We start from the raw sequence: 15,478 nt of genomic DNA on the forward strand, positions 1-15,478 counted from the left end.
AGTAGGACCAGTAGAAATGTATTTATTTGCTCCACTGTCAGAAAACCACTCATCATCAAATATATCAGCAACAACTAACATTGCACTGAGATTAGATGGAGGTTGTCTTCCTTGATAGGAGAAATTCAATCTCTGATTGCAGATTGTAACAGTATGACCTTGTAGTTGACAAATTTGACAAGGTTGATTGTCATTAACACCATAACCTCTACCTGAGGCATTTTTGAAAAAATTGATGAATTTGGATACCTACCAAAACCTCCACCTATAGGAATACCTCTTGAATAACCACCTTTACAACCTCCTATAAAACAATTTGAGGTGTGAACAACAAAATCCTTAACTTCATTAGCAAATCTAGTAGCTGAGATAATTATTTCCTCACTAAGAATTAGGTTTAGTTCTTGTGCATTAACTGGTGGAGATCTGATTCTAATAAAAGTGGCAAAAGAAGCATAGTCGGATGACAATCCAGATTGAATACTTACAACCAATTCATTGTCAGATACTGGACAACCCTGGACAACCAGCTACGGCAAGTTGATCTTGCAGTTTCATGTCTTCAACAAGAAATGAAGAAACAAATCCACTCATCTTCAAGTTCTGTAGCTTTGTACATAACTGAATAGCGTGAGTTTTTGATGTTTGAGCAAATCTTACATTAATAGCTTCCCACAAACCAGCTAAAGTAGCAGCTCGAGCAACATAGCAGATCACAGAGTCTGAAATAGTGGATTGAATCCACAAAATTAAAGTAGAGTCCTCTGCTTACCAAGTTGTGTATAAAGGACTTATAACATCATAATTTTCTGCAGTCCTGTACGCATACATAGGTGGCATGGATATGTACCATCAATATATTTGAGAACCTGGAATTTTCGAAATAAAAGTAACATGAGTGATTTCCAGGTGAGAAAGTTATCATCGTTAAGTTTCAGAGAAATGATATTAGCTATAGTATTGTGAGGTAAATATGAAATAAAAATTGGATCCATAATCAGATCTGAAATCAAGATGAATCATAGGCAAAAATGAAGGAAAAAGATGAAATTGCAGAAAATTTTAGTAAAATGAGTAAAGAAAATAACCAGTTTGTAAGAGAATGTAGATCTGGATCAAGAAAGATTAAAAAAAAAACAGAAAATATTTGATCAAGAAATAGGCAAGAACAACCACCAACACGATTGCAGATCTTTGAAGAAGATCACTGCAGGTAGAAATGCTGAAGATGAAGATCAGTTCTTCAGGGAAGAGATGGAAATTGAGCAAACCCTTAGAATTTGACTAATTCTGAGTCTGATACCATAATAACCTTGAAATAGGTTAGTGATGTTCTTTATTAAACAGAAAGAATGAGTCTCAATCATACAATGAGTTACAAACTGTATTAGTGTTTATATACTACACTAATAACCATCATTGACAAATAATCAAAGAAGTGTATGAAACACACGAGTGCCAACTAATTATACCGACAGAGAAGTGTGTGAAACACACCTGTAGTACATAGTCAACTAATTGTTTTTGAATATTATGATCTTTGTGGGGGAACATAAAATTAGGTACTGCAATGGTAAGCAGGTGCGGTGCAACCATTTTCATCACCTATTTATGCCATACTGAATTCATGGCAACCGTACCGTACTGTATATACATTCTTAACCTGTGGATTTATACAGTACTACTACTATATACATTGACAGACCATAAATCAAACACACTAATTATTGTTTCTTGTCAAATTTTATTGTATAATCCCGTCAATAGAAATCACACTTATTATCAAAACATTGGGACCCAAATGTTAATACAAAAATCGGCAATGGGGACTGATCAAAAACAACCATGACTTTTTTCTGATAACAGTAACTTAAGTGTTCTTGTTGAGTGAAGAACATTGGATTCTAAACAGTGTTATGGAAAACACCACTCAACTACCAGCAGTGCCATCAACTCAAGTTATTTCGAGTTTTATGTCTACTTTTGTATACAAGGAAAAACATACTTTCGTCTCATCCCAAAGAGGGGTGTCGTCTGGATAGGGTCATTCATGCAAGGACAATGAACCCAGCATGAACATACTAAAGATGAGACAATCCAATGAGCAACCCCCCTTTGACTCCTTGTACACTTATTGGTACATAATTGAATGTTGGGAGTTCAAAAACTTAAGTATTTAGTACCATTCTACTCGTTATTTCTAGGTTTCTGCATTCTTTCTTTCTTTCTTTCTCACAACTTGTAATTCCTTAAAATAAGTTCATTCCAGACCCCAAAGAGAAATGGGAAAAACAATAAAGTTTTCTTTGTTCTAATATTGTTGGTGAGTCTATCTTTCGCTTTGGAGGCAAGGATTTTATTAGACGATGGACCGTATACATTAATAGGCAGCATGAGAATGATGGAGACAAAAGTTTGGTGGAGTACTAACAACTCTGAAGATGAAGTTATTGTTGGAACAAACAAAAAACTAATACCATCAAGTCCTGATCCATTGCATAATTAACAAGCAGAAACCTCAATGAATAGGGAAGGAATTGAGTTTTTTTGTATATCAGTTGGTTGGCTCTACGCGGATTCAGTTTATTATGTGTTGTTATTAAAAAGTTTCAGGTCGAGTGTTGGGATCCTAGTCCCATATTGGTTAGATGGGGATTAATTAGTAGTTTATAAGTTAATGGGTTCCCTCATCTAGTCAACAGATTTTCGAGTTGAGTTCTACCCATGGACTTATGACGAGTTTAGGGTCGGTATCCTAACATCGAGAAATCCCAAACCTCCTAAGCTTTTAGGTATACAAAAATCAGTCTACGCTTTTAGGTATATTCCTTTATTGCCTTCTTTATTTTTTTCCCTGAAAAAATCTCTCTGGATCAATCTTGTCGCAGATGGCAACAAAAATCTTAAAGCTATTCATTTAACAAATGGGAACAGTAGACGTATGGAAGATTGAATCATAACTGCATAACTGCTTTACCCGCACAGCAGGTGAGAAACTCAAATGGAGGGACCACTAGAGTCCTATAAACCAAAAGATGGCATATATGCAAACCGTTGGCTAGTATGTTTATGCAAACGGGTGGCTAGTATGTTTATTTAGGTCGTGTTTGGCCCCTTGGAAATGCCTATCCTAGGTTGGATTATCAAGAAAATACATTTAAATTATGTTTGTCTTGTTCTAATTCTAGTCTAGGATATGAACAACTAAATCTTCCTTGATTTTAGGAAGCTAAAAAAGCAAGGTTATGCTATTCTCCAAAATAGCCAGGATACCAATATCCTTGCCTGGGTTAGACGGTTATAGAGGTAGTTATTTTAATTAATCAAAATATTTTCAATTTTTTTAACTTTATTGTTATGTTTTTATTTTTTTCTCCGACAATTTTATCCATAATACATAATTATTTTATAAAAATACAGATTTAAAATATGGAGAGACAAACATAATACATGATAAATCTGTGATGGATATAACGGAAAGACAAACATCATCTTTATTAATATATCTTGAGATAATCCTGCTCAAGTTAGAGAAAAAAATTCCCTAACTAAGCTTTATGTAGTCAAAGCTCCCAAACACGGACTTAATGGCATCGTCACTGTCTCAGTCCATCTGTAGCCCCGGACCGAGATACCCGACCGAATGCCCTAAGAAATCAGTATGGGCGGGCCTAGGCGACTCTAAAGATACCATAACCTTTTTCTTTTCGTTCTAAAACTTCATATTTGTTGCGAACAAAAGGAAGAATGGCGCGCAAATCTGTTGGAAAATATTAGTAGGGTTTTGAGAAGATTGTAAAACCCTGAAAATGGTTTGGGGTTTGTTTCCCGTTGAATCTCTTCCAGGTATTGTCTTACTTTTTATGTTAGTTAAAGCATTCACATTCTTAGGGTTTCGCGTTGGAAATTTTATTTTTAGGGTTTATCTCACATTTAACAAATAACCCTATCTTGTACTGTAAAATGAAGATTTGGGTGCTCGTGTGATAGGGTATCATGTGTTTCATATACTGATCATCCGTTATTACATTAGAATTGCAAGAAGGAGGAGGCAAAGACCAGAAATTTTACATTAGATTGTATCGTTTTTAAAGTACATGGTTTATATAATGTGAAGTCCACGAAACTAGACTCATTGGGTTGTAACAGTTGATTCAGTATTTCTAACTAGACCATTGCACATTTTCTGATTTTTCTAGTTATAGAACTCTTTTTCTGTTGCTTGGTGTGGATTTTCTTATATTATATTATTACTTTGTACCTGTGATTAGCTGATAACCTGAAATGTTTCTTGTTGGCAGGTGAACAGAAGTACTTTATTTTCTCAAAGGGAACATATAAAGTAGGGCGAAGAGGTATATAATTTCCATTTTATGAAGCATATATATTTCTTTTATAATTTACTGAAGCTTATGGTTCTAGTTTGTTATCAGTAATTACATACATCTGTTCAGTATTCAAGCAAGATTGAACCCTTTAGTTCAGTTTCTTCTTCATCTTTTCTTTGCCTGTTTTATCTGTTCCTGAAACTAAACAATGTCTATCCTTAAACTCTCTGAAATTATCATTCACGAAAGTATATCTAGTGACAGGAGGCTTATAGGTATTGATGCACTTGTTTACTGTCACTCAGTGGACTTCTGGATTATAAGTGACTTGTTCCTGAGCTAAATTCTCTTGAATATAGTGACAGGGAGGTTTCCTTTTATCCGCTCCTATACTGGGTCTACCGCAGCAATTTGACTGTTGAAGAAAAGAAGTTAACTGCACTATTGGAATGTCTGTCAATGGGTTCAGCATGAGCAGTGCCATTCTTCAAGTCAATCGAGAGCACTAGTTGATAACTGTATGCTCTTTATCCAGTCATTACCATTTCCTACTTCTATTCCACCATTTTAGGACCTTGATTGTTAGAAATTGCTCTTGCACTAAGGATTTTAGAGTTGAGTTCTTTTGCTCTTCTAATTGTAAGTAAACAAGCTGGCCGCACTACTAATTGGTGGAATTCCTTTCCCAACTTTGGAGGATTCCGAATAATGTTCTTCTTCAAATATCAAGTAATAAGAGGTTTCACATTTAGGGTTACCAAGTTATGGACTCCTCTACCGTGTCATTCTTATTGTTTCCAGATATTTAATTTTGTTATTTAAACTTTGCAGGTTGTGATGTGATAATTAATACTGACAAAGGAGTATCCCGGGTCCATGCAGAGGTAGTTGTTAATTCAATGACTTCATTGGATCCACTGCATGGAAATCCCAGTAACTTTTCGTTAGATGTCCACATTAAAGACTTGTCGAAGTATGGAACATTTATTAACAAGAAACAGGGATCCAAGGCAAAGGTTCATGATCATCCAAATAAAGAAACAACTTTAAAAGATGGGGACCTAATATCATTTGGAACCGGTAATGCAACCTACAGGTGATTCTATCATGAAACAAGTAGTGCTTTTGGTGTGGTCTTGTTTGTCTCCTACACTACATTACATCTTGTATCTTTTGCTCTGATAGTGTATAATTACATATTACTTGGATCTTAACTCATTGTATTGGCTCTTAACCTAAACTTGTTTTATCATTCCAGGTTCTGTTTTGTTCCGCTCATATTTTTTGTGTATCGCTCGATTCCCCCCAAAGTGGATCGATCCCTTCAGGAACAGATTTCCTCAATTGGTTAGTATCTCCATCTGATATTGCCATCATTTGATTTATCATTTATATGGTTCTTCTAGTATGTCTATTAGTTCCACAGGTGAATTAAATAGCCAACACGGTGCTTGTAGCTAATCTTTTGCTTAAAGCTCTTTATTGTCTCGCAAAACATGTTTCGGTTCTGCTTTGTTATATCATCCTTATTGGTTATTTAGTGATGGTAGGTATTCAAATCATGGGTTGTGAAAGTGAATGTCAAAGGGTGTAGGATAGCATTGTTCTATACCGCACTTAGAGCGTCTGCTGCATCTCTAGTGTTAAAGTGGTCGGATTCCTATGTAGTTGAACACAAGATATTTTAATGAACTTGCTTCCAGTTAACACTAAATTATCTTTAGTTTAAGGTGTAGTGGAAAAATCATCTCCAATTGTGAAGAGTTGGTTGTATTTACATTTATGTGGATTCATTTCATTGGATAATTTCTTAGAGGGGAAGGATCCGATGACATGGTTAGAGTGACATTATCGCTATTTTCTCTACAAAATCAAAACTGCAATGAATTTAAAAGTTAAAACTGATCGTTTGGTGACATATTCCTCTTATTAAAGCTATACATTCCTATTTGAGTAAATGACTTATCTGGGAGAGACAAATGTCTTATACTTCGCTATTTGGAGGAAATCTTAAAGGAAAATGTTGTTGTCCAAGCTAAACGCTCCCCCTTCTTACGTGTCTTCCCATGTGGCATCTAAGGTGAAAAAAGAAACCAAAAAACAGTAATTTACAAACTCAAAAAAATGTTGACCAAAAAATGGACGGGAAAACAATTTTTGGAACTGCTGACTGCGATAGGAAGACATCCTCTCGGTGAGTCTAACCCAGAGCAAGAGGTTTCCTATCTTCCAATCCTATTCAGGTTTACAGTCTTTTCTAGAGGTTCACTGATTTGAATATTGTCCACTAGGTCTAGAGTTTCATCAAGAGATGTCTCCCAATTCTTGTCAGCAGTTTATAGGGCTTTAGTATTTCCAGCACCAGAAAGGTGTCTTTCTAATGACGTACTAGATAAATCTCGTAATTTTTGAACTAGTCGGGGCCGGAGAAGTTGTTGGGGGTGTGTATTCTGGCATTTCAGAGTTGCAAAAAGACACCTGGTTCCTCTTCTCTTCTCTCACTACTGTTTTCCCTTGTGTTTCTCCTCTTGTCACTTCGTTGGGATCACCCTTCCTCGTTTTATGTATGGTTGCAGATCCCACAGCATTTGCTACCTGAAGCATTTGCATCATGAAAGTGTAGTTATTTCCCTGAGTTGGCAGATACTCATACAGCCTTTTCTTATCACCTTATTTCTGTATTATTTTTATTAATTTTCAGATCAAGTGATCTGTACTTGTTTAATGTGTAGGTGCAAGTGCGACCCATAATTGGAAGTCAGAGTGCACACATGCAGTAGTTGACGACTCTGCACCAGTCGAAGAGGATCTACTTGATGCTATCATGGCTCAAAAGCCTGTAATCCTCAATAAGTGGATCAAGGTACCTGAGACTGATAAAGTTTGTATGCTGTATTTGTATCATACACCACTAATCACTTTTCCGCAGTAATCTGGAATGTGCTATATCGTTCTTGCATCAAGTGAATATGGTTATTGGTTTCTCTTTCTGTTTTCTTGTCTGATTAAGTGGTTGTCTTTCTCAAATTCTTGATTCTCTGGCTTGTCTTAATTATTCGTCCCGTTTTTCAGTCATCTGAATTTTAGGTTATTATTGTTGTGTTCATTCAAATGCTTGTCTTATTATTTTTTCCACATTTGCCTAGAATGCCCTGAAACTCATCATAGCTTTTATAGATACATTTTTTTTCTTCAAAAACTAAGGTTAGACTGCGACGCGTAATGACGTTTTCACTCAACTATTTTTGAACATTCATGTCTTACAGAAAGAGTTGCTGATGTCTATATTTCGTGTTTGGTTTCATATTATAATTATTTTTTATTAATTTCTGCGTGTTCTTGGTTTCAGGTGGTAGCAGAGAAAAATATCTCCTCTGAACTTCCAAGCTTTGCTGAGTGAGTTTCTGCTCAGTCTATTGCATGCATCTATTATAAATTTCTCTTGAATTTGTTAAAAATACAAAGTCAGTAATATAAGCTGTTGCTGATACTTTTCCGCTAGCTATCTGCCGACCTTGATGTTAGAAGGATCACCCGTTAAAGTTGTGGATCCCAAATCCCGAGAGAATTGTTTGGCGAGTTACACCTTCTTGTTTGGTGAATTATACTTGGTGATGTTCTTGATCCCTAATTTTTTTTCCAAATCTTCTGCATTTGTGTATCATACTTGCAACTTTTCATTTCCTTTTCCCACTATTTTGCCTGCTTTTAAGGCATTCTAGTTTAGAAACTTAATATATAGTGAACATAGAAAGTTAACTATGTTTTGTGATGACCACATATCTGGCATTATTTTCCATGATAATTAGCGGTTACTGTTGTTGCTGTACCACATCTTTGTATTATGGCAACCATTGTGCATTTAACAGAAGGTTCTTTATTTACGAAATGCAGTATACATTTGGTGAGCAGTTGCAGTCCTTATTAGATGTAGCTGGCTCGAAATATCTCTCGGTTAATGGGTTTTGTTCGACTAGCCAAGTAAGTTTGGCAATTTGTTTCTCTGTTACTGTTTTTTTTGTTATGGCATGCGCTCACCTCTTGCGTCACTGCACACTAGTGGGATCCTGCTTTTGCTAACAACATTTGAATAATATTTGGATCAAGACCAAACCAGGTCAAGTCATCTGATTTATTGTTGTTTTACAAATCACATCAAGTTCATAATTTATTGATCACTTGGAAGCTGGTATACTCTGTTCGATCCCTTCACAATGGGCACTTTGTTCATTCAATTTAACTAGGATATGCTTAATCTTCCAAAACCTTCTTGTCTCGCAAGTTGGAACCACTGAGGCATATAATATATCTCTTGAAGAAAGATGCAAACAAACCTTTTCAAAATAGACCACGATTTGGCTTTCTATCCTGTGAGGCCTTAAGACTAACTTATCTGTACATGTTTCCTATCGGTAGTACATACGTGTGTGTAGAAAAGATTTTCTCCCCGTAGATGAAGAATTTTAGGGTTGTAGTGGTATACTGATTTAGAGGTTTATTGGGTTTCGATTGTCTTCAAGTCTAGTACCTACTTGTTATTTGTGTGTGTTTCAGATTATTTGTGTGCATGCTGTTGATACATTTTCTCTAAATTGTATACCCATAACTTAGATTAATCGTCAAACTCAATTTTGTCTAAATTGATTACACAATTTTGTCTAAATTGTGTCCCATTTTTCTCATCATGTAAGTTTAATCGTCAAACTCTTTGCTTGTAGGCATCACAAGATGGAACTAGTAACCGTGTGGTTCTGGTGATCCCTGCACGATCAGAAAATCAGTTTAATGGCCAGCAACATATCCGTTCGTTACCTAGATTAACTGACGTGAAATTAATATCTGCCATCTTATCTGGTCAGCTAGACCCATCTGCTGTGGAATCTCCTCCAAGTTAGTATTATCTTTTTCTCCCTTTTGATCGGTCACCTTACAGACCAATATCAGCTACCTTATCAGAGCAAAGTTTCTGTTCACATAGAAAATCATAAATGATGTCCTTTCTGCAGGTTTTTTAACCATCATATGTATGTTAGCTTGGCTGTATCTGCCTCGCTTTTCTCTTAATTTGATCATAGATAAAATAAATAAATGGAACCCCCTTTAACTAGAGTAACTTGCCGTAATTGTGTCTTTACAGTACTTGTCTCGTCTTCATGCTCCACCGATGAGACGATAGTAGCAGATTCTGATGTAGAAATGGACACGGCCACAACTCATGGTGTCACTGCAAATGCCCATTTAGTAACTCCAAAAAATGAGGATGAACCAACTATAAATGTGGATATTGCCAATGATCCAACAATCAGGGATGAGGCAATGCCACCTGTTATTCATGCCAACAGTCCAACATCTAAGTTTCAAAGTTTAAGTTCTAAGGTTGGGGATGGTGTGATGATAGAGAAAATGGACAAGGATGATGAGTATGACACATCTGTTGTACAAAATTCAGATATTATATACACGCAAGATTTGATTGTTCGAGATACCAACCCACCAGCTTCATTTGTGTCTACCACAATCAGAGGAGTGGTGAATTTCAAATGCTTCAGGAGAGTAAGAGCCTATACCTTCCTCCCGCTCTCTGACCTCAGTACATTTCTTAGTAGACAAGTCCATTTTCGATATGCCTGTTGATTTATATTTCGGAACCGACATTTTTGCAACCAGGATCTTGTGTATCTTGTTTCGACTCCATAGCACATATTAAGTTCCCAAGTTTGTACAAAATGAGTATTTTGAGTTCTTGATTCAGATTAAACTCGATCTTTTACTGTAAAGTTTTTTAAAACTTTTTTCATTTTCAGCCCAATCAAATCAAGTGTGTCATATCCTTTGACTTTCCCTTCCTGCATAGAACTTTATTATAGTTGTTGTGTTTACTGTTGTTTCTTTTATTGTTGTGGGATTATCATTGGGATTCTTATGCAATTGAATGTTGTGCAAGTATGTCATAGATGAGTATGCAAATTTAATTTGCTCCTGTATTTGGAAACAATTGCGTTCTAATAGTTTGTGTCTTGAATTTATGTACTTATAGAGAGAGACAGAGTCGGGAAATAGCTACAGATGTCTGATTCCATTCTCAAAGAATCCGTACAGGTTAGTTTCTCATCATCTTGTTTCTATCAGTCATTTCCCAGGAAATGTGTGTGCATATAATTCGAGTATGTTATATCTGTTGTCTGTAATAGGGAATCTGAGTATGGGAACGAGGAAGTAGCTGAACATGTAAAAGAAGAAAAGAAGCGGAAACAGATGGAAGCAATTTCTGAGGATTTATTCAATAATGAGAAGGTATGTGATGGATTTATTTTTAGCATTACGCATCCTGTTCTCAACATGTTTTTCCCTAAGACTGTTCTTTCTTGGATGGTTCTTGTTAGTCCCGGAGACGTGGAGCAGCTGGTACTTCTATTCGTGAATTGCTTACCCGTGGTTGATGGAGTTAAACTGACTTAACAATGTTTCGAAGTGTAAAGTATGGTTGATGGAGTTAAATTGGCTTAACAATGTTTCAAACTTCGAAGTGTAAAGTAGGCAAGATAAGTTTTGTTACTTGTATCTTGTATAGTGATTGGTCTTCTTATGTAGCTACTTGTACTCACATTACCAAGTTCCCATGTTATCAGTTTCATTATGTTATTTCCAAATTTACCACATCTATTGCACTTTGACGCCACATCTGTTGCAGTGTCAATATTTTTGAGTGCATTAGAAAAGAACATTTGTTGGGCTACTCAGAAGTTCTTTGAGAAGCAAAAATATGGAGAAGTTAGTTTGGAAATTACCCGACTTTTAAGTTAGAAACCTAATCTTGTAGTGAAAAATATTTATCAGCTTATCATCAAAAACCACTGACTTGTAATATAATGTTGTGTGTTCTTAATGCCCAAGGGTGGATGTCATTGAAGAACAAATATCATCAACAGGGTGATATTAGGTGTTTAGGCGTGTACATTTTCATGAAACAAAATTGCCATTACCATTACCTCGTAACTATACATTATCATAAAACAGTAGGACCAGCTGAAGCGTTGATATAACTCTAGATAGATAGTGCACGTCATATTTTCCAGGAATCATGAGAATAAGCAAGACATTTCAGTATGTCTTAGTTAGGGCCCTAGGGTCCTTGCATTGGGGACTGCTTTTTGGTTATGATCTCGTAACCAAAACACACATTATTTTCCTCAATCAAAATTGAAACCCCACAACTAGTGACGAAAATCATCAGCTTTTAAACATAAAATGGGAAACCTAGTAGAGGTTTTCTCCTATCAGTATAAAGAAACAAAGGTAACAAACCAACAACTACAAGAAAGGAAAGGAAAAAAGAAAAAGTAATGGTGTTATGAGCGTTTATTTGCCGTATGTATGTTCTATATCTTGTATGGATTGCTAGTGCCTGTCTGATGATGGGTCATTCTATTTATCACGCATACTGCACCAACCAGTCTAGGCTTTTTATGCATTCTGGTAGATCATCGTTTTTGGTTCTGAGGTGAGTCTGCAAAATCAACCATTTGAAACAAAAACAAATTTAGACACATTTATACACACCTGAATTAGTACGATGCAAAAGCAAACTGTATCAGAAAAAACAGATCCTTCGGTGTTCACTAATCCACCACAACATGATTGATAAGGTGTAGCTATCTTGACCTTGTTTTGTTAGGCTCAACATAATTATACATAAATACTGACTTTTCAATTCTAAAAGAGACTGCATAACCCATAGGTAGGTGCATATTCTGATAGCAGTTTTAATTAGGAGGATATAAACCATACCTCCATGATGAATTGGCAGGAGGAATCCTGGTTGGATGCCAAAGCTGCAAGAATGACCAAACCGGCAGCAACAGTTGATGGCCAGTAGCACAGCAGCTCAGGGTCCGTCAAAGACAACACTGCAAGATACTTGGCTTTATCCTCCGTTTCCTGATCCGCTCTCGCTGCTTTCAGATAGAACCTAGCATATTTGGCCTTTATATTTTCAGAACTGACCACCAGAAATACTTGTCCTTACAGAATCAGAGTCTATTTATAATTAGATGGGATGGAACTTTGGACTAAAACTAAATGGTCAGGTTTAGGCCAGGCTAGGCGCGGATTGGAGCGATGGGTCTCACTAGTGTAGAAGAATTTAAACTGGAGGCAGGAGGGAAGGAAAGAATACCATAAGAAGTTGTAAGTGGTGGGCAAGAAACATTGGAAGTTGAGGACCTCTTGAACTAACCACTCCATGGCAACAACTTCACACCTGCTATACACATCGCTCCCAATCCGAAATGTCATTTGCATTACACTGCACATGTTACGTAAATGGCAATTGCAGTCAATTGAAGTTATACAAAAATGCATGGATATTAAAAGTGCAATATGGCATGCCAAACTTCTTCCATGTAACAGATTAAACCACACATGCAAAAATGCAACGATCAATTTTCTGGGCAGAACTGCAACAAAGTACTGTATTTCTTCACAAATGTTCAAAAAAGTAATTAACAAGCCATGGGGAGACAAAAAGTTAATCAAGCTGGTAAATTATAATTACCAGTTATACGGCTGATTTTCTTCGATTCTTGTTGCTAAGGTGAGGCAAGCAATTCCAAGCAATTGTAAATTCCTTTTGTTTTGAAAGAAACCTTGGCTCAAAAATCTATCCAAGAGGCTCACCCCCAAGAACACTGTCTCTAAGTTGAGCAGCCTCACACCTGACTCCTGCATAATTTAATATGGGATAACAAATGAGAATAATATATACTTCACAGTTGGAAATGCCTATTTAACCAATACAAACAGAGACCAACATAAGATTCTTGAGAAACTCGTGATCTTTTCTTCATTAATTCCTTCTTCAGTAATCTTAAATATGTGAAAATGCATAACCACATGGCAATTATATGGTAAAATACCAACAAACAATGAATATAGCCTAACCACATTTAAAACACTACTTTTACCATTCTGAGCTACTACTTAATCTAATTTAACTTAATATTCCCTCCGTTACTTTTTAATAGGCCAGTTTCTATAAACAATTATTTCAAAAAAAATATGTCAGTTTTATAATTGGGAAAGTCAAATGTTACTTTAATTTTCTGGGCCACTTTTTTTTAACTTCTTTTGATGACAAGTGTTATGTGGACCATTTCACTTATTTTTTTGGCTGAAAAATGTCATGGGGACCATTTTAATTCACTTCTTTTATTGACAAGTGTCTAGAGGACCACTTTCAATAATTATTTCTCTTAATTTCCTTAATTTTCTCAAAAAAAAAAACTTGGGTATTAAAAAATAACGTAGGGAATAATTAATTACAGATTACTTACATCGATTATCCAGTTAACCATTCAATGTCTTTGTTGAAGAACAAGGTCGCCGTATGCTGTTGTTGAGTAGTAGTCTTCTGAGTAGTCGTTACGAATCGCATGATTTCTCTCTCTACTCCTGAGCTTCTTGTAACTGTCTTCGTGATTTTCATCTTCGAATTTCAAAAACTGAAAATCAACAATAAAGAAATTCAGAATAGAAAATTTTATCTCGATAATTAGATATGAAGTTAATAGCATGATTAATAGTGTAATTTAGATCAGACATATCTACATGAAGTAATTAAGAAATCGAGAGTGAAACTTACAGTGTATTCATCGGAATCCTCTTGATGGATTTGTGAGGGGACGGCAGAGCTTAATTTGGAGAATTGCTTTGAGTATTGACGAAAATACGAGAAATAAGCAGAAGGATTTGAATTTCCAGGCTGAGAGAAATCAGTTTGAGATTCAAAATCAAAAAGAGATGATTCATCAGTATAGTCTGAGAATTCTACTTCAACATCAGAATTTCTAGGAAAAATCTCAGAATCTAGCTGGGAAATCGTCATCGAGTAATCTGATTCTTCATCACTGTACAGATAATCTTCAGAACAAGAGAATTTACAGTCAGATTCAGTGTCATTGGATTTTTGATTCGCTGTTGATTCTGAATTGGCGATTTCCACTTGAACATTATCATGATCTCTCGATACTTCTGAGAATGTCGACGTCTCCGGCGCTCTGATTTCATCGTCTTTTACTCTGACGATTTGATTTTGATTTTTCAATTCGGAAGAATATTTAACAAACGAAATCTGTGAAACACTATCTCCTTGAATTTCCACAGATATTTTTGCTTTCTTAGCAGAATCATTACATGAATATTCCTCCGATCTGAAGTTTTTCCTCGATTTTCGTTGAGAGTGTGCTGGTTGAATACACGAAGTTTCGGAGAATGAGATTGCTTCAGAAACAGTGTCTCCTCCTTCATTTTCATCCACTTTACCGCAGAAGTCTACACCAGAAGTAGATTCTGATACTAGTTCACTTACTACCTTCTCCTTTGCTGCTTTTTCAATTTCTTTCTGTTCATAAAGACTATTTTGATGAGTACTAGTAGTTTCTGAAATCACGGCTTGTTTCTTCTTCTGAGTCGATTTAAACTTTTCAGATCCAAAAGATGAAAACAAGTTTGATGTACAAGAGATCTCATCAGATAACCATGAAGGACTTGAAACGACTGGTGGAAAAACTGATGATAAGTCATCGTCTGGCTGTTTGCTGACTTGTCCGTACAACGAGTTACTGAGAATCGGAGAGATCTGGAAGCGTTTTCTACGAGGAATTTTTAATCGGAGCTTCTTCATCATAGAGACTGGTTGATTCTTCTTCATTCGTTCAAACATTGCTACTTCCGGCTCTCGTTCGTTGGTATTCAATCTATATTTGATTCTCAAATAAACCCGCGAAAAGAGAGAGAGACTGATGTTTGTGAAATTTAAAATGAAATGAAATTAAGCTGAAGTTTTTCTTCTTTTTATACGATCCAGCACTCAGTTGCCACGTCAACAGCACATTTCTTACACCCTGCAGATGTTACAGAGTCGCGCAGGCATTGGTTAAGTCCAATAATAATGGGACCTTGCTAATTTCAATTCAAGGGATCAAGGGGTAAGAACACTGCCACCTAATGGGGGAAGTGTAGCAACTTCGGTGATAGGGTGTGCCTGTTTTTCTAGATCACGGCGGCCTTCAAGCACACCCCAATACCCTCGAGGAAATTTATATGGGGTAACTAAGAAATGAAAGATAAAAAGCTTGACATATCACCGGTGG

General features: G+C 36.1%; 1 protein-coding gene and 1 pseudogene across 2 annotated transcripts; one reads left to right on the top strand and one right to left on the bottom strand.

Annotated features, from left to right (window-relative positions):
* The first annotated feature begins 3,712 nt into the window (after window positions 1-3,712).
* LOC113299585 (nijmegen breakage syndrome 1 protein-like) lies at window positions 3,713-10,982 on the top strand. 2 transcript variants are annotated; one of them, XM_026548634.1, is made up of 14 exons: window positions 3,731-3,846; window positions 4,302-4,355; window positions 4,688-4,846; window positions 5,160-5,424; window positions 5,587-5,675; window positions 7,061-7,191; window positions 7,678-7,724; window positions 7,831-7,939; window positions 8,223-8,309; window positions 9,047-9,218; window positions 9,466-9,881; window positions 10,366-10,427; window positions 10,520-10,622; window positions 10,712-10,982. In XM_026548634.1, the coding sequence occupies exons 4-14, from the start codon at window positions 5,228-5,230 to the stop codon at window positions 10,766-10,768; spliced, it is 1,470 nt and encodes a 489-aa protein (XP_026404419.1). In that variant the 5' UTR covers window positions 3,731-3,846; window positions 4,302-4,355; window positions 4,688-4,846; window positions 5,160-5,227; the 3' UTR covers window positions 10,769-10,982. The 2 variants fall into 2 exon arrangements, with proteins under 2 accessions (XP_026404418.1, XP_026404419.1); XM_026548633.1 differs by lacking the exon at window positions 4,688-4,846 and having other exon boundaries at window positions 3,713-3,846.
* A 653-nt stretch (window positions 10,983-11,635) lies between these two features.
* Window positions 11,636-15,048, bottom strand: LOC113295954 (annotated as a pseudogene).
* Between the last annotated feature and the right edge of the window lie 430 nt (window positions 15,049-15,478).

Source organism: Papaver somniferum, chromosome 7 (assembly GCF_003573695.1).
Source record: "Papaver somniferum cultivar HN1 chromosome 7, ASM357369v1, whole genome shotgun sequence".
Classification (NCBI taxonomy): Eukaryota; Viridiplantae; Streptophyta; class Magnoliopsida; order Ranunculales; family Papaveraceae; genus Papaver; species Papaver somniferum.

Excerpts from the sequence above, each read along its gene's own strand:
- LOC113299585 (XM_026548633.1), top strand. The coding sequence starts at position 3,810 with ATGGTTTGGGGTTTGTTTCCCGTTGAATCTCTTCCAG. Across the intron at positions 5,425-5,586 it reads ACCGGTAATGCAACCTACAG|GTTCTGTTTTGTTCCGCTCA; the intron begins GTGATTCTATCA and ends TTATCATTCCAG. Across the intron at positions 10,623-10,711 it reads ATTTATTCAATAATGAGAAG|TCCCGGAGACGTGGAGCAGC; the intron begins GTATGTGATGGA and ends GGTTCTTGTTAG.